General features: G+C 34.6%; 1 protein-coding gene across 2 annotated transcripts; it reads right to left on the reverse strand.

Moving 5' to 3' along the window:
* Positions 1–1,621: 1,621 nt before the first annotated feature.
* LOC129235442 (decapping nuclease DXO homolog) lies at positions 1,622–23,574 on the reverse strand. Of its 2 annotated transcripts, none has more exons than XM_054869277.1 (4): positions 22,843–23,574; positions 8,749–8,896; positions 2,154–2,367; positions 1,622–2,073 (listed from the first exon to the last, which is right to left on the reverse strand). In XM_054869277.1, exons 1-4 carry the CDS (start codon positions 23,438–23,440, stop codon positions 1,849–1,851), a joined length of 1,185 nt encoding a protein of 394 aa, XP_054725252.1. In that variant the 5' UTR covers positions 23,441–23,574; the 3' UTR covers positions 1,622–1,848. The 2 variants fall into 2 exon arrangements, with proteins under 2 accessions (XP_054725252.1, XP_054725253.1); XM_054869278.1 differs by lacking the exon at positions 22,843–23,574 and adding an exon at positions 9,796–10,342.
* Between the last annotated feature and the right edge of the window lie 1,438 nt (positions 23,575–25,012).

A 25,012-nucleotide genomic window follows, 5' to 3' on the forward strand; every position in this document is an offset into this window, starting at 1 on the left:
AAGCTTTTTTTCAAACTAACAAAACGAAATGGAGAAATCTGCAAACCTGCAGACTACCTGAACTACAACTGCGTAACGTGACGAATGGGCAAAGGAAAAAATATTTCCATTATAAATTATAAAATAGTTATCAAGTAACGGGAAAAATAAACGTTGAGATATATGTAAATCTTTTCCGCGAAATAAAAAAAATTCCTCATCTAATAACTGCTATGGGAAACAGTTCTTGCAATAAAATTTACAACTACCATGTCTCTTTTGTGCCTTGTGTGAGGTGGCATTACCATTATCAAAATTTTTAAATTCGGAATTAGGAAAGTGAATCAAAGTTTTTTCTATCAAAAAATGTACTCATATATAATATTTTGTCAAAATTTTAGTCACGCGAGTTACATATGCACATAGACATGTAAAGGAAAATGATAAGTTTGCAGAATTTATCAGTCAAATAAGTCAAACAACAGGAAAGTAATATGATATCATTTCCGTTGATTTCCCAATATTTCGTCGAACTCAAAAATAAACATTTTAATAAAATAAGTATTTTAATAAAATAAGCATTTTAATAAATAAGCATTTTAATAAAATAAGCATTTTAATAAATAAGCATTTTTATTATTAAGAAATATAATATGTTGAATAAGCAATTATGTACACAGTTGTAAGCTTTCATTAAACCTAAATTCAATTAATAAAGTTAGTCTGTGACTGAAACCTTCTGGTCAAACAACTGCTGTGTGTTTTTTAAAAACCCTTTTTCTTAAATCGAATATAAAATTCGCGCGATCCCAAAGATGACGAGATTTTATCTCGGAACCGCTCACGTTCATGCTGAAAAGGCTAGTCACAACGGTAGCCACGTATTTCGCCTACACCTACTGTCAGGTACTCGTGCTATTCACATGGTTCCAAACTTGGATTTTTGCTAACTGCATTTGTCTACGAAATTAAAGCTTTTTGTGGACTTAGAAGCAATGTTAATCTTAATTTTAAATACTCCTGTTTAGCTTGGTATGCATGTATTTCACAATATTTTCTACGTTCTTAATTTATAATTTGTTTTTGAGCTCAATGTTTAAGAGCAGTCAAAATCCAACTAGTCTTTGATTATGTTTCTCACACTACACTAGAAGTCGAATACTTGGGGTGGACTGTGTAACTAGGTGTAAATCGACAAAGTTCATATTTTAAATTTCATTTCGAGTCAGCCACACAATTGGCATCAAACTGTTATCACTTTCTGTTAATGTATTACCTAAACATAGCAGACGAAATAAAAATGCTAACCCTTCGAAAACAAAAAATAACACATAAAAAATTAAAGCTTACACTACAATAACTATATATGAGTATAGTATGCGAGTTCCCCAAGAATTAACAGTTTTGAATAAAATGTAACCCCATCAAGGTTCTCTGATTATGATCGATGTCTAAATTATTAACCTGCAATTGAGCTGAGCTCATAAGAATGGATACTCGGAGCTCTTAGGGTTTTTTATTATAAGCCCCGTGCCAATTTTTCAAAATTAAAAATGGGGGATTTAAGAGGGCGGGCGTAAAACGATAAAGTATAGCTAAGTCAACTGACCACCAGGATGACATAAAACTATATACATACATATATGGGTATTTTTTTGTTTGTTTATTGATGTTGATAACCAAAAAAATTAAACACAATGTAATTATTAAGTAATCGTAAAGGATAAGCTAAAAGTGGTGTTTTATGTAGAAAATTATATGTATACATGCATACATGTATATGTAAGAAATGAGTTGAAACTAGATCTTTTTTGTTGACTTTTTTTTCAAACTTTGCTGTTACAGCCATCGTCCGAGTTTGTAGTAAAATTATTTGAAATTTGTTCGTTCCTTACATTTTTTAATATATTCCTCCGATAACAGAGAGTATTCTGATTTACCATTATGAATTTTCAGTTTAATACATTTTGCGTAGCAGTCATACTTAAATTCGTAAGTCGTATATGGGCAGTCAACTTTGGCCATAGTTTCTTCTACCAAGGATAACATGATGTGCAGAAATCGTATACAAATATGCGGCTGCCAAAATCGATTCTAAAATGAAACAAGAAAAATATATTTTAACTAAATAAATATATATATTGTAATTAAAAACGAAAATTTTGTCATTTTACTTTCGGCATATCCTGTACTCGCTTCATCTGCACTGGAGTATTCACCACACCGTCCAAATTTCGCACACCAATAAAGATATCGTTTACGTTTGTCAAATATGACTGTAACCAGAAAAGCATGCATTTCGGATGGTCGAATATATCTTCGATTGGCTTCTCCGGGAGTAGTTTCGTCAACACGAATCTACATTCATTAATTTCATCCAAATTATGACTGAAACGAATTAAGTACACATATATATGTATATATATATATATTTACATATATGCGTAATAATAAATAGGCGTTCTACAGGGTCCGGCATTCGAAGTGTAACCAACTTCAGACCGCTCGCGCAGCTGATGCACGGGCATCAGCTGTCTGTTAATTGGCTAAATGACAGTCCAGAGTATTGTTAACAAGTGCGCGGAGGCATTTTGCCGAGAGTAAACGCGAAAAAAGAAAATCCGTAATGGATTTCAAACTTAATAGTGTGATTGCATTATATTTGGCTGGAAAATCACAACCAGCGATTGTTCGTGAGCTCGAGCACCTTAAAGATGGTTTGAAACAGAATTTGGTGTCAACAAATCTACTGTTTTTGACATAAAAAAGAAACGTGATGCCATTAGAAAATTCGCGACTAAATGTGAACAGAAACCTGGTTAGTGAACATTTAATGAAATTTAGTTTACAATTAATTAACTTAGTGACACTTTTCAGAAAAAAGGCAGACTATGAAGCTTGGAGAACATGCTGATATGGAGGAGGCCTTAATGACTTGGTTTATCCAACAGAGGCACCAGCATATTCCTATATCAACCGAAATTATTCAAACCAAAGCAAAATATTTCTACAATCAAATTGAAAAATCTTAAGCCTTTTTAAGATTAATTATTTTGGGAGGGATGCGCGAACACAACAATTGCCTGAAATATAACCAGCGAGCGCGTTCGTTGTAAATTCACAAGTGACTTCTTTATTTTCTACTTCATGTTTATATAGGAAAACTTAACTAACGGAGCATATATAATTAATGTCATGTTATGTTATTCTATGTACTTATACATATATATATAGTGTTATTATGGCAGAATATACTTTGAACAATTTTATAAAAATTCATTTCGGATAATTACTTAAATTAATAATTAAAACTATAGGCCATTTGGCGTAACACAAATAACTGGCAAAAACGATTTTACAGCAAGTCTAGGTTGGATCGAAAAGTTTAAAGCACGACATGGCATAAGAAAATTAAAAATTTGTGGTAAAAAAGTTAGCAGTGATGTCTCTGCAGTAGGACCGTTTAGGCAGAAACTTAAAAATATCATTGAAGAAATGGAGCTAGACAATGAGCAGATTTATAATGCAGATGAATCTGCAGCTTTTTGGAAAGTTATTCCTACAACAACAATGGTGCACTCGCACGAAAAATCCGCATCCGGTAGAAAAATTTCGAAAGATCGTATAACTTTTATGCCTTGTTGTAACGCTTCGGGCACACATAAGTTACCATTGTTGGTAATAGGCAAATCAGTTAATCCACGATCATTTAAAAATTTTGATCTGCCTGTAATTTACCATATAATGCGCCATGCCACGTAGGTTCGGAAGATCTTGGAACGGATCCGAATTTCCGAATTGTGTTTCTTCCACCTAATTGCACAGCAGTCATATATCCGTTAGATCAAGATTTAATTCAAAATATAAAAGTCACTTACCGAAAACAGCTTTTAAATCATCTCATTACGGACAATACAGATCTTGGAATTGCATTAAAAAACTTTACGCTGCGAAATGCTGTTACATTTTTAAACAATGCGTGGTTAGGTATATCACAACAAAATATTGTACACAGTTGGAAGGAGTTGTTGGGGAGTCACAGCGAAGAACGGAGCGAGGAAGATTCGATACCTCTGGCTCAACTTACAGTCAATAATCCAGATTTGAATGAAATTCAAACTATCATCGCATCAATTAATCCAGACTCACAGAATGACATTGAATTCATAAATAATTGGGCGAATAGAAGGAATAGATGAATTCGACTACGATTTTTCTGATCAGGAAATTGTACAGTCTGTGGTGGAAAATAATAATATAGAAGAAGCTGATTCTGATTGCACCATAGTTGAAGCGGTAAATACTATAAATAGCGATGAAGCAAAAAATATTTTTTCCAAGGCTATACAATGGGCAGAACAAATTGATGCTTCGGCTATGGATATTTTAGTTTTAAGACGATTTAAAGAAACTGCAGATAAAATGTTGCTGGCGAACTCGCAGCAGACCAAAATTAATATATTAATTTTTTTTTTTTGAAGACGTTTGAATTCAAAGGGCATATCCGATGGTATCATTGGTATTCGCGGTATTAAAACGTCTTCACCAGAGTATTTTCCATTCAAAATTGTTGCTTCAATGACGTTATTCATCAATCTCTTAACTGTTAATCGAGTGCCATTACATAGTCGTGGTTGATTTATGTTTCTCAACATAATAATCGGTGCTCCTATTTTCAAGTTTAGCATATGTGGCGGTAATCCAGGTAAATCAAAGGAATTCAAAAATTCAGTAGGATAATTTACAATATCATCTTGATTTGTAACAGTGTCAACGGATCGATATGTTTGTTCTGGACTTGGTATGTTAGCCAAAATAGCAGCATCCATTTCATTCACATCTTTATTTTTGCCAGCCATGATGGCTCGTTCACTAAGCCAATCATGATTTTTTTAATTTTGAGGCAAATTTGGGAAAATACTTTGAATTAACTGTTCTTTCGTTTGACTTATTTGACAAAAGTTTGGTTGTAAAGTTATTAAGCCGGTTAAATTATCGACAGGAACTTTGCCATTTCCAATATCCAATAATTGCTGTGAAAATTCAGCAGCTGATGGATCATTTTGCATAAGAACACGTACATTTGTAGTTAGTTTGAGTGTTTGAACATGTCTCCACAAATATGATGATTTCAAACGTGCAGCCAATTCATCTACTACAGTTGCTCGAGGAATAACAGGCAGTGTTTGTCTAAAATCACCTGCCAGCAGCACTAAGGCACGACCAAACTTTTCCTTTTTACTACGTAATTTTTATAATAAGTGGTCTTCCTCTTCCTTTTCCTCTTTCTGTAGCTATTCCTTCTTCTCTTCCATCTCCAGCTCCATCTCCTTTCTTTATCCCGGAAACGGGCAGTAAAAATTACTTCACTTAAAAGCTTTCATCAACAGCTTCCATCTGATACCCATATTGTACAAACACATCCAAGGGTACCTTGGTCCACCTTTTCGGCTATATCTTGAGACCCTGGTGACTCAGAGATCTAAAAAATACTCTGTATTAACGCACTCATCAGTAGCTTTGATTTGATACCCACAATGTAAAAACACATCCTAGGGTTACCCGGGTCCTCATTTTAGCCCTCGGCAGCGCCACCTGGTGGCGAGTGGAATCAATAAGCCTATTATACTAACCTTCACCGTGGAAAAATATATATATATATACCAAATTTCATAATAATCGGCCCAGACACACACGACCAAAATGAATTCAATTCTAATGAATGCTATGTGCGGTACAAAAAATACGTGCGGCAAATAGCAAAAACACACTCAGTTAACCGACGCACCGCACACACACGCGGTACGGTTTTTTTTTTTTAAGTTGATTATTTATTTGGTATTAATAATGTTATGTACTAAAATAAACAATAGTTTTAAGTATATGATATGATTATACAATGACTCTAGACGAGTTCTCAAATACATGACGAGCTTCTTATAGATATATATAGTAACATTTTATTAATTGATGGTATTTTAGATGTGTCTGCTTTAATTTGAAGCTTTTATCGGATTTCAACCAAACTTCACAGAAACCTTTGCCAAAGCAACATCAACAATGTGTGAAACTTTCATTGTTTTCCTTACACGCGTTGCTGAGATTACCCCGGACAAATGCACACTTTTTTTCGGCTTAATTTATATATATGTATATAGATAAGGATCATATTTTTGTATATTAATTTTTTATTCAGGCAGCGTATGTTAAATGTCGAATCAAAGTTAAGAACCAACCCCAATAGTTTTTGCATCAACTACAAGCGCAAAAAAATGGTTATCGAACTAGTTTTGTCTATGAAATTATTGCTTCGGACAGTCTTATTGACTCTTGCAATCTATTCGCAAATTTTTTTTAAGAGGTGTACGATAAATGTGATTCAAATAATAACCATTTAATTGACCGGTTGCCATTGGACATCCCTGAGAATTGATTCGAATCGCTTATCTGGAAAATAGTGATAGTTTGAATCATGAGGGTCTTGCTCCCATTTCTTTAATTACATTCAACTTTAATATTTATCCCAATCGGTAAACTTTTTAATAAATGTATAGATAACGCAGTTTTTCTGAATTCTTGCAAATTGTAGGTATCTTCTTTTCGCCAAGCGTTAACAAGTGGCGAATAGATAAAGGAACTGACATAAATGAACATATCTTGGCAACGCTGGAATAGAGCTGCCTTAAATGACATGTGTTTGTACTATAACGAGTTATACCAGTTTAATGAGGTAAAGGGTGTTTTTTTAGAGGTTAGGTTTTCAAGTTGGCACTACTTTTTTCGTAGATGGTCTTTTTGACAGCTGTCACTTGATTTATGCTCAGTTTGGTTTGCCATTTCTTAATGAATAGACTTACACCTGAACAACGTTTGCAAATCGTGCAAATTAGGGCCAAAAACGAGATTTTCACAAGAAAATTTTGTTCAGCGATGAAGCTCACTTTTGGTTGAATGGGCATGTCAATAAGCAAAATTGTCGCATTTGGAGTGAACATAATCCACAAGCCATTGCTGAGACGCCGTTACATCCTCAAAAAGTCACTGTTTGGTGTGCTCTATGGGCAGAGGGAATCATTGGTCCATATTTCTTTAAAAATGAAGCCGGCCATAATGTTACAGTCAATGGAGAGCGCTATAGAGCCATGATTAATGACTTTTTCGTGCCTGAATTGGACGATGTTGATGTGGACGACCTTTGGTTCCAACAAGACGGCGCTACATGCCACACAGCCAACGCAACAATCGATTTATTGAAGGAAACTTTTGGTGAGCGCATTATCTCGCGCCGTGGACCTGTGGCGTGGCCTCCAAGATCGTGCGATATAACACCGCTGGACTATTTCTTGTGGGGCTATGTGAAGTCGCTTGTCTACGCAGATAAGCCCGAGACGATTGACGTCTTGGAAGAGAATATTCGGCGCGTTATTGCTGACATACGGCCCCAATTGCTGCAAAAAGTGGTCGAAAATTGGGCCTCTCGGCTGGAATTTATTCGAGCCAGCCGCGGCGGAAAATCATTTTTAAAACATAATGGCAAACCCTTATCTTTATAATAAAGCTAAATTCTTGGCCATAACATTAAATTATATACGTTTTATTTCATCTTGAAAACCTAACCTCTAAAAAAAACACCCTTTATAACCGTACTCAAATAGAAGGCGCCTATAACTATACAGCGTATTTTCAGCGACTTAAGAAGAAATCAATATTAGATCTGTACACTTGGTGCACTCCATGCATGAAATTTATTAATTTTTTATTTTAAAATTTAATTGTTAATTCGGCTGCGACGTCAGGAGCTTTGTGGTTTATTAATGCAATTTCAATGCTTTATTTATTGTATAGAAAAAAATTGTTAAAACGTGTGTGTACTACTTGTAAATGTTACACAGTTGTAAATAATGAAAATATATGTGATAAGTGCACTTATTATAAAGGGTTTTCCAATAACAGGTGTTATTTTGAATACCCCGCTATTTCGGTAGAATTCACTTTTGAAGCTGTCGTTTTTGATATTTCACAAGTAGAAACTACGCCATTAATAAAAATGAAACGAATCACGCTTAAACAATGCACTGAAATTATTAAAATTCACTATAAAAATGGGGAAAATTTGGCAGAGACGGTTCGTAAAACTCGAACATTTTTGGGTCATCGTTGAGCACCTTGTCGGACCGCGATACAGAAATTGGTGAAAAAAATCGAACGTTGGGACAAGTTAGTGATGTAAAGAATAAAACCCGTGCACGTAGCTCAAAAAGAGCCGAAAATATTGCTGTTGTAGGCGACCTTACTTTTTTGAAAATGAAGCTGGAGCAACAGTTACGGTGAATGGATTGCGCTATCGAGAGATGATTAACGATTTTTTATGGCCGGAATTAGATGGTATTTATTTTCAACAAGATGGCGCTACCTGCCACACAAGCATCGAAACCATTGATTATAATACCTCTTATTGGAAAACCCTTTATAAAAATTTGTTGAAGATCAAAGACAAATTTTAATTTATTATCAACTACTAGTGTTGGCGCTAGTTTTATCAAAATAAACACCCAACCAACATTTCCCGCGAGTTTCATTAGAAAACTCCTAATATTTCTCATAAAAAAGACGAAACTTACAGTTATAAAGACTTGCTCAAACATTTTTGGTATAGCTAAAAAACACACTTTCTTTAAAATCCATCGAAAATTAAACGACTAATTAATTATTGCTGCCATAGCTAGTTAAAAAATTAAATTTATATGCTATTAAAAAAATAATACTTACATATCATTAATCTTATGATCTGAAATTATACCCTGAATTTCAGCTGAATAGATTAGGTCGAATTCTTTCAATGTAGTCTGATAAATACTAAAAATTATGTTATTTTCGTCCACAGGCACATTGGTATTGGGTTCCAAATCGGGTGAATCTAAAATTGGAATAATAATAATGAAAATAATACAAACATAAGATTCCGATGGAAATTAAGAAACTTTCTTTTCAGTAATACATCATGAGTATTAAAAGAGTATCACTGACAAACATTTGGAAGAAAATTTGTAATAATAGAATTTTAATAAAATTCGTATTATTGAGTAAAAATAGCATTAAATCAAATCTTGAATTAATAAAGAGTGTTTATAAGTGAATATTGTTACTTTTCTGTTTGTATTTAAGTAAAATAAGCATTTTCTGAAGCTTATGCAAAAATTAAGCATTTTTAACGTTAAGGGGTTACATGGGTTTCGTTGGTTCAAAAAATCGATTTATTTTTTTCTTTTTGCTTATTAATTTCTACAACATCTCAGGAATATTATCCTAAATTTTCAAGTCGATCCGAATAATAAACAGTCTTGGAATGTGTGCGCTCCAAGCCACTTTTATTGTTACTCAAAACTTTAAACGCGTTTTTCTCGGAACCGTGTTTTCAAAGTCGGTTGTCAAATGTTCTCGAAAACTACTCAACCGATCTTGATGAAATTTTTTTTTTTTTTTGAAAATTTCAGAAATTATTTTTTAAATATGTATCTAAGACAGAAAAAAGTTGTATGTACATATATAAGACAGAAAAAAGTTTGAATTAAATAAATAATTTTTTACATAGCAAAAAAATATTGAAAATAGGCTTTTTTTTTACCCGACGAATCCCATGTAACCCCTTAAATATTGCTATTAGTTCTAAATGCAAATTAAGAAAAAGTACTATAAATCAAACGGCTGATATAGTGACTACATTTGAATTATAATTTAAAAATTCGTTCCCCGCACTTAAACATTATAAGCAAATTTATCGTGGAATCAATGGAAAGCCAACCCAAAAGCACTAACCGGAAAAGCAGGCTTGCGCGAATTTTGAATGATATGAACAGTTTTTTGAACTATCATGGTCAAACTTCAATTGAGTCAGGTGAATAATGCCACAATATCTCGTAGCGTAAAACGTCATACTGTTATATTCAGACCCCTTCAAACGATATGGAGTAAGCATGATACGAGCCAATAATCCACGTGTGGTCAAAATTGGTTTACGTTTCGGCCCCATGGCCGATTGCTTATCCGGACAAGATGTTGAACTCGACGCACAAGCTTTTGCAAAAATATGATATGGTTCTGCTTTCCGACGGAAAATGAATTTATCAAATCCCTTATTCAAATCTAAAGGATAAGATGTTGCCTTTGGCTCTTTAAAGTATGGAAATTGAACGCAATCAATAACTTCGTCAGAACTGGTTACATTGTAGATGGCACGTATTTTTGGGCGGCTCAGGTAAAACGCCGGCGGATAAATCTGATTTGTTAATTCACTAGACTGCAAGTGCATTATCACTTTATAACCACTAACGTTTTCGTTTATAGACATTTTGCTTCCAAATATCTGTGTCTTAACTGTTTCACCGATTTTTATTTCTTTTAATTAATTTAACAAGGATATATGAAGGACACAATGATGTGCCTATGAATGTGCGCTGCGCCTATGAATGTGCGCTGTGCCTATGAATGTGCGCCGCGCCTATGAATGCGCGCTGGATTTCTTGAGAAGTTTTACCGTTTTATTTTGAGCAGTGGCTAGTGACCATACATACACACAGCATATACATATGCGCCATATAAAGTCACAAATTTACATTTGCATATGCCATCTTGAAGATGGCATCTTCCTGTGTGCCTCTTAACATATTGTGTACGGGACACGTAAAAATACGTTTTTCGCAAACTGTGGGTAGAGCGCGGGTCACGTAGTTATACGTTTTTATAGATGGGTGGTAGAATAAGGGAAATAAAGATATACGGGTTATTAATGTTTGTTGTTACCCTTTCTCATACCTAGTACTACGATGTACAAACATATACAAATCAAAATAATAACGGTAAATTGTGTTTAACAGTAAACATCATACGAGCAAATTTAAAATTCGCGCACATTTTTCAATAAATTACCCGCTCCAGCCGTAATGCACTGGCACAAAACGCCCGACCACAATGTGTTAAGCGTATTTTGATTCAGTTGAAGGGAATTAACAAATTTTCCAGACACCACCAGACAGACAGACATAACATACAGTGGCTCAATAAAGAACTCGGACAAACCTTAGTTAAAACTTTGTATAAAAAACACTGCTAAAATAAAGGCAATTTGAAACAATATTTTTCGATTTCTAAATTCTTTATTTATATAATTTAAGAAATAACAAAAACATAAGATAAGTCGTGTGCACTTCTTTTACAATAACAAAAAACTTTCAAAATGAGGAGAATTCACGCCAAAAAAGAACTCGGACATGGAAATTAATTTTACTTTAAAAGCCAATAAAAATAAAAATTAATATTTTGTGGGAAACCCTTTGGATTTAATAACAGCATTTAGTCGTTTCGGCATTGACTCCACCAAATTTCTGCAAACGGAAGGATAAATTTTAGCCCATTCGTCCTTAAGAGCAGCTTCGAGGTCCTTTTTATTTGAAATTTTGTGATTTTTGAGTTTATTCTCCAAATGCGCCCATAAATGCTCAATGACGTTTATATCAGGGGACTGTGGTGGAGTTTCGAGCACTTTCGGGCAGTTATACATCAACCACAAGCGAACATCAAGCGCCTTATGATTGGGGTCCTTGCCTTGGTAAAAATAAAATTGTTCGTTTATACCCAATTTTTCAGCACTTTGAATTAAATTTCTTTTTAAAATTGAAAGATATCGCTTGTGATCTATTATGCCATCAACAAAACCAAGATTTTTATAGGTTTTTGTAAAATTAATTCGTTTGTTTTTATTTTCCTTACTAATGTAGGGTTTTTTTCTTGCGACTCTGCCATTGAGGTTGTTTTTTCTTAGAACTAATCGCAAAGTTTCTGGATTGCAGTCAATTTCAAGATATTCTTTAATTTGTGTTGTAAGTTTTGGAGCATTTAAATGAGGACTTGCTCTAACTTGGTTTACTATCCACCACTCGTTAGTGTCCGTAAAAAGCTTTGGCCGTCCTGTTTTCACTTTGTTTTCTACAGATTTTGTTTCTTTAAAGCGTTTTATGGTGTCACATACAGTTGATCGCGGTCGATTTACAAGTTTGCCGATGTCACGCATGGTTTTTCCATTTTTATGTTGCTCAATAATTATTTTTCGCACTTCCACCGAAGTTTGGCCACGTTGTCGACTCATTTTACAAAAAAGAAAAAAAATGCGTACTTGACACAATTTTCTTGACACAATTTACTTCCAAAACTGTCGATCGTTCCTCAATTAACTATATATAATTTAAAAAATGGGATTACCCCATTTAAACTGTCAGAAATTACGAAGTGATGCCAGATGTCCGAGTTCTTTTTTGGCGTGAATTCTAGTCATTTTGAAAGTTTTTTGTTATTGAAAAAGGAGTGCACACGACTTATCTTATGTTTTGGTTATTTCTTAAATTATATAAATAAAGAATTTAGAAATCGAAATATATTGTTTCAAATTGCCTTGATTTTAGCAGTGTTTTCTATACAAAGTTTTAACTAAGGTTTGTCCGAGTTCTTTATTGAGCCACTGTACATACATATGTAATTCAGCCCCTTAATGTTAACTTTTGGTGAAAAATGTGTCTGTGGTGAAAAAGTCTTCGCGAGACGAGTACCCCTCGAAATTCCATACGTTCCTGTTATTGAGACTTCTCTATATATTAACGTTCTCTGCTTGAGTCTATGAAAAAGCATGAAATATGAACATTGAAAATAAAAAGGGGACTCCCCGTGAAATCAACTACGTTCAGCAAGGATGATGGAATACATGGTTGCGCCTTCCGAATTCGCCGTGTCGTAAGAGTCCATCAATAAACAAACAAAAGGAAGGAGAACTACTTGTTTGTGAAGAAGAAAAGTAGGCGAAAGCAAGTTCAGCAAGCAGTCTCAAGCCGACTCCGAACGACAGATTTTTTTTATGAAGAGCTTTTTCATGATAGAAATACACTCGGAGGTTTGCCATTGTCTGCCGAGGGGCAACCGCTACTAGAAAACACTTTTTCTTCATTTTAGTGTTTCACCGTGATTCGAACCTACATATGTATGTACGTTCTCTCTGAATTCCGAATGGTAGTCAGGCACTAGCCATTCGGCTATGACGGCCGAAATGTAAATACTGTCAATAAATATTGGCGTGACGTGGCTCGTTCGCGTAGGAGCTTTGACGACCGTTGACCTTAGGGAAATGAACACGCTCAGGATCATATCCATCAATTAATAGAGTTCTTCTTTCTACTACAGCAGTATAATGGAACAGAATTCTTTCCCTTACCGATTTCATAACGCTTTTTCATATTTTCTAAAATAATCAGTACATAAAAATTATTCGATTTTGGTTGACTGGTATTCTTCTCGTTTTCATTTTATTTATTTTTTCTCAGTAACCTTTCATTTGACAGCACATTTACAGCACGCGTATTCATTAAAGGTGGTGGCCCTAGAGGAACAACTAGGTGTTATGGATGATACAAGCCTCCTGGGGAACCGCGCACACAATACCAACATCAATGGTGGCGTGGAAACTGAAAATTTTTGTTCAAAAATACCATATTAATGCTTATAAAAAATGGCCATTTTGGCAGCGCTTTCATAAGAAAGAGTTTTGCATCTATTTTTGAAATATTAATATTGGGACTAAAAGGTTTGACTATTTATGATCAAGGCAAATTAGTATAATGCAACACGCTGAAAAAAACATATAAAGGGGGGACAGAGCGGTGTATCCCCATCTTCAAACTGAACACCGCACCCTCCAGAGGCTTATAGATTTTAAGTAATTTACTGTTAAAATTGGGTAATTTAGCGAAAAGTTGGTGTTGCAGAGACATTCACTGGAAGGATGTTTGTAAGTCTGCAATATTTTTTTCCTTTAGCTAAGAATAGAGAAACATTTTTGAAAATATAATGAATATACCTATAATGAAATAAAAATTGCACTATTGTCTGGCTTACGTTACACACGCATATAACTCATCGAGATGATATGGGTAAATGCATTTAAAGAGATAATTTAAGAAAGCATTTAAAGAGATAATTTAAGATAGAATTTAAAGAGATAAGCAGAATCGCTGCCGACATGTTATAAATAAACAATATAAAACACTTTAGAAGATAATAAATGAATAAAAAACTAATAGGACTATGAATAAGTTCGTGCGGTTTTACAACAGATGGCGTAACTTGATTATTATTCCATCGATCCACATTTCCAAACATTCATTGGAGAGCTACTGTCGTAAGGCACAAACGTCAGTATAAGTTTTTTATTTGAAGCGTAAACAACAATATTTTTACCACACTTGAAAATGTCGAATTTCGTGCCAAATAATGTGTTTTTGCGGGGAATTCTTCTTCATTATTTTAATATGAAGAAAAAAGCAGCCGAAAGTCATCGTATCTTGGTGGAAGTTTATGGTGAGCGTGCTCTAGCTGAGCGAACGTGCCAGAAGTGGTTTGCACGCTTTAAAAGTGGTGATTTTGGCTTGGAAGACGAAGAACGCGAGGGTGCGCCGCCAAAGTTCATGGATACCGAATTGGAGGAATTGCTCGATCAAGATCCGGCTCAAACGCAAGAAGAGGTTGCAAAAACTTTGGGAGTTGATCAATCAACCATTTCCAAACGTTTAAAAGCCATGGGAATGATCCGAAAGGTAGGCCATTGGGTGCCGTATGAATTGAAGCCAAGAGACGTTGAACGCCGTTTTATGGCATGCGAACAACTGCTTCAACGGCACAAAAGAAAGGATTTTTTGCATCGAATTGTGACTGGCGATGAAAAGTGGGTCCATTACGACAATCCAAAACGTCGGGCAACGTATGGATCCCCTTTCCATGCTTCAACATCGACGTCGGCGCAGAATATTCATGGCCTGAAGGTTATGCTGTGTATCTGGTGGGACCAGCTGGGTGTTGTGTATTATGAGCTACTGTTGATTGTTACAATTGATGCGTTTGAGCCGAGCACTGCGAGAAAAACGGCCGCAATACGCCGATAGACACGACAAAGTTATTTTGCAACATGACAATGCTCGGCCACATGTTGCACAAGTGGTCAAAACATACTTAGAAACGCTCAAATGGGATGTCCTACCCCACCCGCCGTATAGTCCAGACCTTGCGCCATCCGATTACTATCTCTTCCGATCGATGCAACATGGCCTGGCTGACCAGCACTTCCGTAATTACGATGAAGTCAAAAAATGGATCGATTCGTGGATTGCGGCAAAACCGACCGAATTTTTCACAAAGGGAATCCGTGAATTGCCAGAAAGATGGGAAAAAGTAGTAGTAAGCGATGGACAATACTTTGAATATTAAATTTGTAACCATTTTACGTCAATAAAGTTTCAAATTTCGAAAAAAACCGCACGAACTTATTCATAGTCCTATTATATATGTACATATATTTGCCTATGTATAGATATATATGTATATATATTTATAGATACACATAGATATGTATATTTACATATGTTGGGGGTATACATATGTATACATATTAATACTTGAGCTTTAGTAAAATATGTAAATATGTTTGATTGTATGCATTTTGAGTTTGTGGATTTGTATTTGATGGGTGTATTTAGATTTATTTTAAAAAAATATTTTATTTAAAAAAAATATATATTATATATATTAATATTTCATACGCATGAATGTTTTATTTAAAAAAAATTTTTCACTATCTTATTAATATTTAATACAATATTTACAGTGTACTCTCTCCTAACGGATACCACTCTTAAACGGACACTTCCCATAAACGGGCAGTTTCCTAGTATTAAAAAATTCTCAAGGGTTTTTGAAAATGTTTCACTCTAAAACCGACAACCCTCAAATAACAGGGCGCGGACACATATTTATTTTCCACCCCAAAGAGTATTTAATTCCCCATAAAGGGACAGTACAATATGGTTTTTACGTTTACTCTCTACCATATTCGTACAGCTGTTCAATAATACTTATATGTATAGAGGGGAATCCCCTAAATACGAAGAACTTGTTCTTAATGCAGTAAAACATAAATATGTGTTTACATACGTATACACTTAGTTTCTTATTGTATGCATACGTGAATCGCAATACCTAAAGTAGTGTTGAGTTTAAAAGACAATGTTAATATCATTGAAATATGTACATAAAAATGAAAAAAAACTTAGTAATGTAAGATCATCAAAACTCAAGCTACTTGCATCATCAAAAACAAAGACCAAAGCCCCGCGTAAACCTTGGCACAACTACGTTCTAAATACTGTAGTAGGTTAAACTCCTACTTATCCAGAATCGACCCCGACATACTAAACATATGTCCAACATGTGAAGGCACCCCGCACGACACTAACCACCTTTTCACATGCCCCATCAAACCCACCCCAAAGATCTTAATATTGATAAATTGTTCTACGAATGGTTTCGAAAGCAACAAAAAATGCATAACTTTGCCAGGCACACTTATAAGGAGCAAAGCTAAACAAATTTCAGTGAGACTCAATTACGAGGATTTTGAGTGTATCATCAAGATGATGTCAAAGGTACCGTATTTGATTGAAGGATATAATTCACGAACCATTTATAATGCAGATGAGACTGGCTTGTTTTTCCGAGCATTACCCGATACAACATTTGCATTAAAAGATGCAAAATGGCTAAGGACAGACTCACGATTTTACACTGCGTCAATATGGCTGGAGAAAGGGAACGCCTTTTTGTTATTGAGAATTCTGCAAGACCTTGCGCACTTCACAACATAAATTTAAACAATTTATCCGTTACGTGGCGATCAAACGAAAAGGTTTGGATGACGTCTGATTTGATGACAGATTTTCTCGTGCAATTCGATAGAAAAATGCAACTTCAAGAACGGAGCGTCGTTCTATTTCTAGATAATGGGGCTCCCCATCCTAGCGATCTAAAATTGAAAAATGTTAAAGTTATTTTTCTCCCAGCAGACACAATAGCATTTTGTCAGCCCCTTGACCAAGGCGTTGTAACAAACTTTAAGTTCCTGCCTAATCGTTATTTTTAAAACACATTTTGTTTCGGATGAAAGAGACAAATTCCGCTACGGAGTTGTTAAAATCAATAAATTTATAAGATGTTGTTTATTTCATACACAAAGCGTGGGAGCAAATGAGTCCACAGACTCATTAAAGCTGGGTTTGGGTAAACAAATATGCCGAATAACGATAGCGGTTAGACTGCAGAAGATGACCATCCACTATCAGCATTTGCTCCGTTCTCCAATGTTATTAATCGAGTTCAGAGCGAAATTCAAGGTAGCCTGGAAGACTATCTGATTTGGAAAATATCAATACTGAAGTGTTAATGGTTTTCCAAGAATCGTTATCCATCTGGTCTGAAGATGAATTAGAAAATGAGATTGACGACAACTTAACTTCCAATGAAGAAGCTTATTTAGCAATAAGAAAACTAAAAGCTTTTTCTCTAAACCAGAATGACGTCAAGGGTGTTGAACTGCTTACTGATCTTCGAATACATCTTCAAGATATTTAAATTAAAGGAAAAACTCGTCAAAGCTAAAATTTCTGACTTTTTTTAAACCAATTTGAATATCTTGTACAATAAATTTTGTTGTTTAATACTTGAAAAAATTTTGATGAGTATCCTTTCTTTGTCTTATATGTATGTATGTGTGTATTGATATTCTAGAGGGGGTATTCTACCTTCTAAAAGTGAAAAACTCACCGGTCGCTGAGCTATAGTTTTTAAGTTATTTGATTTCAAAATTTGTAAAATTTACCAAGAATTTTCCGGTTTTGGTTATTTCAGCAAGCAGAAGTGCTGCCAGACATCTTATAAATAAACAATATAAAACATTTTAGAAGATAATGAATGAATAAAAATATAAAATTTTATAGTTTATTTCTATATTATATACGTCTAGGCATATATACAGCTATATATAGGTTTATCTATGGATATATATATATATATATATATATATGTACATATGTATACGTTTTATTTAACAAAAACAAGCGCTGCTGGTAAAAATTCGGAATAAAAATCGCTCGATTTTTACTATATTATTAATATTTGATACATACCATATATATATACCTATATATATATACATATGTGATAATAAACAAAAACAGCGCGGGAAATTTTCTGTAATCGCGCGATTTTTTATTCCAAATTTTCTCTATATTATGAATATATGATATATATTCCTTTTTATATATTAAATATCTATGTATATATAAAAAAGAATAATTAAAAAATTTTGCATACAACTTTTTTCGGCGTAGGCGACCTCGGCCGCACTTCAAAAAAATAACCCTTAATAGTCCAACACCGTCTCCGCTACACACAGGAGTTTTACGTGAAGCTGAACTGTATTTCGAAAATCATATCGATATTGTATTTATATATATACTATATATGAACTCAATATATACACCTTAGAGGTTGTAAACCCCCATTCCCTCATTATTCTAACAAAAAAGAGTGTGTGGAAATAATGTTCCTATGTTGCTTCGTTTTCAATCGCATTCTATTTTTTGCTTCTGGCAGCACTCCTTTTAGCCATGCTTTTCAGTTATTGTTAATTTAGCTGGCGCGTCAAGAGTTTGCAAGTTATAAATGCAATTCAAATTGTTAATTTATGGTATATAATATACTAGCAAACCCGGCCCCCTTCGCTGGGCACACTAAAATAGAATAGATATGGTTTAGAACAGAAAATATATGCTTTTCATATTATTTATTTCTTTATTCTTTATTCAAGCGCTTTGGCATTAACAATATTTTTTGTTTTTCTATTTGTTTTTGAGTAAATATAAAATATAAATTGAAAATCAGGAAAAAAGAAGATTGTTTTTAAATTTCAAATCAACGCATATGATCATCCATGAATTTTTCGTTTCAATTTATATGTTTTATTAAGCATTGGAGCTTTTTTAACCATTATCCATTTATATTTTTCAAAAAAAAAAAACGAAAAAAATTTTTTTTCCACGAACACATAATTTCATTCGGATTTCACATTAAATTCTCAAATTTCGTAAGAAATTATTCACTGTTCCAAAATCCACTCCAAAAAAATTCACAAACAATTTTTACATGTTGCACTTACTTTTTCCTTATGGCATCCAAATCAGAAAGAAATATTGACACATTGTAACTCACACTGTCAATTTGACAGTTCAGTTCCGCCCCAAGCGTTAAAAAAGTAAGCGACATTATGACTGGTTCAAAAGAACGATGTACCCGTTGCCAGTGCTCCGAATTACAACCACATTTTACGAAACCCATTTTCAATACTTACTTAACAATGTGCGTAAGTTTGGTTTAATTCGGTGCAAAGACACGGCGGGTCCACGTTTTGGCATATATTTCGAGACCCTAGTCATCAATAGGTATGAAAATTACCCCGTATTAAAGCACTTATCAACAGCTTTCATTTGATACCCATATTGTACATATACAACCAAAGGTTACCCGGGTCCACGTTTTGACCTATATCTCGAGACCCCAGTCACAGAGCGGCATGAAAAATACTCTGGACTAAAGCATTCACCAACAGCTTCCATTTGATACCCATATTGTACATACACAACCAAAGGTTACTCGGGTCCACGTTTTGACCTATATCTCGAGACTTCAGTCACAGAGCGGCATGAAAAATACTCTGGACTAAAGCATTCACCAACAGCTTCCATTTGATACCCATATTGCACATACACATTCGAAGGTTACCCGGGTCCACGTTTTGACCTATATCTCGGGACCCTATCTACCAATAGGTATTCAAACTATACGGAAATCATCTTCAATACCTACTTAACAATGTGTGTAAGTTTGGTTTAATTCGGTTCAAAGACACGGCGAGTCCACGTTTTGGCATATATTTCGAGACCCTAGTCATCAATAGGTATGAAAATTACCCCGTATTAAAGCACTTATCAACAGCTTTCATTTGATACCCATATTGTACATACACAACCAAAGGTTACCCGGGTCCACGTTTTGACCTATATCTCGAGACCCCAGTCACGTAGCGGCATGAAAAATACTCTGTACTAAAGCATTCACCAACAGGTTAAATTTGATATCCATATTGTACATACACGTCCGAAGGTTACCCGGGTCCACGTTTTGACCTATATCTCGAGACCCTATCTACCAATAGGTATTCAAACTATACGGAAATCATCTTCAATACCTACTTAACAATGTGTGTAAGTTTGGTTTAATTCGGTTCAAAGACACGGCGGGTCCACGTTTTGGCATATATTTCGAGACCCTAGTCATCAATAGGTATGAAAATTACCTCGTATTAAAGCACTTATCAACAGCTTTCATTTGATATCCATATTGTACAAACACATTCTAGGGTCCACGTTTTGGTCTCTATCTCGAGACCCTAGTCACGGAGCGGATGGAAATACTCTGAACTAAAGCATTCACCAACAGCTTTCATTTGATACCCATATTGTACATACACAACCAAAGGTTACCCGGGTCCACGTTTTGACCTATATCTCGAGACCCCAGTCACGTAGCGGCATGAAAAATACTTTGTACTAAAGTAGTCACCAACAGCTTTCATTTGATACCCATATGGTACATACACGTCCGAAGGTTACCCGGGTCCACGTTTTGACCTATATCTCGGGACCCTATCTACCAATAGGTATTCAAACTATACGGAAATCATCTTCAATACCTACTTAACAATGTGTGTAAGTTTGGTTTAATTCGGTTCAAAGACACGGCGAGTCCACGTTTTGGCATATATTTCGAGACCCTAGTCATCAATAGGTATGAAAATTACCCCGTATTAAAGCACTTATCAACAGCTTTCATTTGATACCCATATTGTACATATACAACCAAAGGTTACCCGGGTCCACGTTTTGACCTATATCTCGAGACCCCAGTCACAGAGCGGCATGAAAAATACTCTGGACTAAAGCATTCACCAACAGCTTCCATTTGATACCCATATTGTACATACACAACCAAAGGTTACTCGGGTCCACGTTTTGACCTATATCTCGAGACTTCAGTCACAGAGCGGCATGAAAAATACTCTGGACTAAAGCATTCACCAACAGCTTCCATTTGATACCCATATTGTACATACACATCCGAAGGTTACCCGGGTCCACGTTTTGACCTATATCTCGAGCCCTATTTCCAAAATAAAATATAATCCATGTTACTCGTGGATGATGTAGCTTTCGAATGGTGAAAGAATTTTTAAAATCGGTCCAGTAGTTTTTGAGCCTATTCGTAACAAACAAACAAACAAAGTTTTCCTCTTTATATATTAGTATAGTATAGATAAATAAAAAGTGTTAGAAATGTGTGTGTATGTTAATGTAGTTTGAATAATTGGCAAAACTTTCCTTTACTACCACGATATATTTGAATGGGGGCGGAGAGGGAGGGGGCGTGGCACCATCCACCACGCCCATTAGAAAGAGCAAGGTCACACCATTATAACTGTGAAAGTCCCAACCTCCTAGTGTCCCTATGGAACCCCCAGGAGAAGTTTAGAAATTAGGTTTTTTCCGACCGCATTTGCAGTTTGTACTGAAATACAGTTAAAGAGAAGAGTATACAGCAGTCGTCAACCCAGCAAGCATTTAAATTAGGTTTTATATTTCATAGCACTTATTAAAACGCGGTTTTATCGTAAAAGTTATGAGTGCCGATGGCGAAAATTTAGGTCAAAAATTGTCCGATTTTGCATTATTTCACTATTTATAAAAGTTTTTTTTTTTGTAAAAATATTTGTTTTTGTAATATATATGTATATTTGAAATCAAAAAAGCGCCGCAGGCGAAAATTTGGACTAAAAATCGCGCGATTTTTATTCCAAATTTTCAGTATTTGTAAAAATATTTGTTTTTGTAATATATATGTATATTTGAAATGAAAAAAGCGCCGCAGGCGAAAATTTGGAATAAAAATCGCGCGATTTTGTATTTGTAAAAATATTTGTTTTTGTTATATATATGTATAATTGAAATCAAAAAAGCGCCCCTATTAATAATAGAAATAACAATAAAAGAATTGTTCCCTTTTGGTTGACTGGGTTTTTCTTATTTCGCTTTGTTCTTCTCTCTCTCATCGTTCGTTTGACAGTTCGCTCCTCAAATTTATTCTGCACAGTATTACAAACGGTTAGAAGAACATTTGTAATAATAGAAATTTAATAGAATTTGGACTATTATTTAGTAAAAATAGCTTTAAATCGAATTTTAATGTAATAAAGAATGTTTATAAGTGATTTTGTTAATTTTCTGTGTTTGTATTTAAGTGAAATAAGCGTCTGTAATCGGGCATTTTTTCAAGCTTATGCAAAAAAGACGTATTTTTAACGTTAAATATTGGTATTAATTCTTAATTTTAATTTATAAATGGAATATAAATCAAAAGGCTGATATAGTGACTACATTTGCGTGTTATAATTTTTAAATTCGGTCCACGCATTTAGACATTATAAGCAAATTTATCGTGGTAGAAAAGGAAAGCTCAGCCGAATAATTATTAAAATAAATGTGATAAGTGCACTTATTGCATCAAAATTTAGTGAAGGCAAAAGACAAATTTTATTAAAAATAACTCAAAAACTATTATTAACTGAATAGTGTTGGTGTTAGTTTTAGCAAAATAAGCACTAAATAAACATCTCCTGTGAGTTTCATTGGAAAATTCGTAATATTTCTCCCCAAAACAAGTGACGTTCCATCGTATGGAGTCCTAGCCAAAATTGCTCATGCCCCATTAGAGCTTAGTATCTACCCATGACCAATTTTTGTACCCGGCCTGTAAACTAGATAATTACTGATGTTACGACTATCACAAACATATGTGCACATTAATGTGTGTAATTAAAGTACTAACCAGAATAGCACGCTTGCACGAATTTTGAATGATATGAACATTTTTTTAAACGATCCATTTTATAGTTCGAATCAATCAGGTGAAGAATACCACAATATCTCGTAGCGTAAAACGTCATACTGTTATATTCAGACCCCTTCAACCGATATGGAGTAAGCATGATACGAGCCAAAAATCCACGTGTGGTCAAAATTTGTTTACGTTTTGGCTCCAAAGCCGATTGCTTATCTGGGCAAGATGTTGAACTCGACGCACAAGTTTGTGTCTTTTGTGAAGCATTCAATTTCAATACGTTTTCTTCAGACTCTAAAACAAATTTTTGAACTTTATTCAGAAGCTGATATGGTTCTGCGTCCCGACGGAAAATGAATTGATCAAATCCCTTATTCAAATCTAAAGGATAAGATGTTGCCTTTGGCTCTTTAAAGTATGGAAGTTGTACGCAATCAATAACTTCGTCACAGCTGGTTACATTGTAGATGGCACGTATTTTTGGGCGGCTTAGGTAAAACGCCGGCGGATAAATCTTATTTGTTAATTCACTATACCGCAAGTGCATTATCACTTTATAACCACTATCTTTTTCGTTTATAGACATTTTGCTTCTAAATATCTGTCCGAACTTTTTAAGCGACTTTTATTTCCTCTAATCACAATTTAACAAGTATATATGAAAGCAACTCAATTGAAAGTGAATTGACTCGTGCATTACGATATGATAATATAAAAATGAAACAATTACTCATATTATTCATATAAAAAGGGGATTCCCGTTGAAATCTACGGAAAAATTCACAAAAATTCTCCTGCCAAGGCAAGTAGGAGTGTGTAAGGGTGAGTGGTTCGTCTGTTTGCTTGAACGTATTGGCAGGGTTGCTATGCTAAATAAGAATTTTTATGGTAACATTAAAAATAATAGAATATTGATAGAATTGACTTGGAAACTTTACAATAACAAATATTTTGAATACATACATTTCTTAGCTATAATAATGTTTTTTAGTAAGAAATATCTAAATTTGTGTGCCAATTTTTTTATACTTTTTGATACGATTTTCCATGAAATATTACAATTTTTTATGCAATCATGTTATATAAAATATATATATATATTGCCTGCTTTGGGCAAGGCGTGATCATTAAAAGTGGTGGCGCTAGACCAACAACAACGTTTTATACATAGGAATATCACGACAAAAGAAAGAAGAAAAAAGTAAAAAAACGAACTATGTTGCAAAGCCGAAATGAAATCGGACCTAAAAGCATACGATGATAGTGCGAATGGGACGGCGTTTCGTCATTTCATTTTATGCTGACATCCGAATGTACACGGCGAATGAGAAAAACAAATCAGCTGATTGTCCGATACCACCCAAGGCGAATTGGGTATCTAAGGTGGCGCCATTATAAAACAGTTACTTTATTTTCAGCGATTAAGACAAGTCTGACGTCAGTTCTGTTCGCAATACTAAACAAGCGAATAAAACAAACAAAAGTAGGATAAATTACATGTTTGTGAAAATTCAATGAATGGCTTGGTAATATTGTGATTTGTGATGCTCCTTTCTTTTTCTTGTTTATACATCCGGTCTTACGACACGGGGGAATACGAAAGGCGCAATCGATATTGTATCATTCTTGGATACCACCTTCAATAGCTTCTCCTTGAGCGGTAGCTGGCAAATATTAAAATACATAAGTTCTTATTAATTTAACATCCCAAATCTGAATTTTTCAATTTATAACAACTGTCAAATTTGTTTGAAGGCTATGGCAATATTTTGCCATGTTATGTTATCGTCATTTCGAAAAGATGGTCTAGTAAGAGGAAAGAAGGATGCCAAGATTCTGAGTTATCCCGTTTTTGTAAAGAAATGTATAATTGAGAAAACTAATATTAACAAAGATAGTGCTATGCGAGCTTCACCAAAAATGCCAACTGTCTATCAACCATACAACATAAGAGCCATTGCTTCACAGATGTTGGCAATATATGACTTATAATATTGCATGTCATAAATTTCCAAATACACTCAATAACCCGATTTGCACGAGGAGACATCTGGAAGGGAAACATTTTGTTCAAGTGTGAAGGACGGTCGGGGAAGAGAGAAGGGATTTTGTCTCCCGTACTCGGCGACACGCTTTGCTCTTCTTATTCGTATTTCTT

Source organism: Anastrepha obliqua, chromosome 1 (assembly GCF_027943255.1).
Source record: "Anastrepha obliqua isolate idAnaObli1 chromosome 1, idAnaObli1_1.0, whole genome shotgun sequence".
In the NCBI taxonomy this organism is placed as follows: Eukaryota; Metazoa; Arthropoda; class Insecta; order Diptera; family Tephritidae; genus Anastrepha; species Anastrepha obliqua.

Bases quoted from the DNA above. Each gene is read 5' to 3' on its own strand.
- LOC129235442 (XM_054869277.1), bottom strand. From the start codon at position 23,440: ATGTCTATAAACGAAAAAGATAGTGGTTATAAAGTGATAATGCACTTG. The intron at 8,897-22,842 runs GTTAGTACTTTA...TTCCAATTTTAG, and splicing joins CGTGCAAGCGTGCTATTCTG to ATTCACCCGATTTGGAACCC. The intron at 2,074-2,153 runs GTAAAATGACAA...GTTTCATTTTAG, and splicing joins GAGTACAGGATATGCCGAAA to AATCGATTTTGGCAGCCGCA.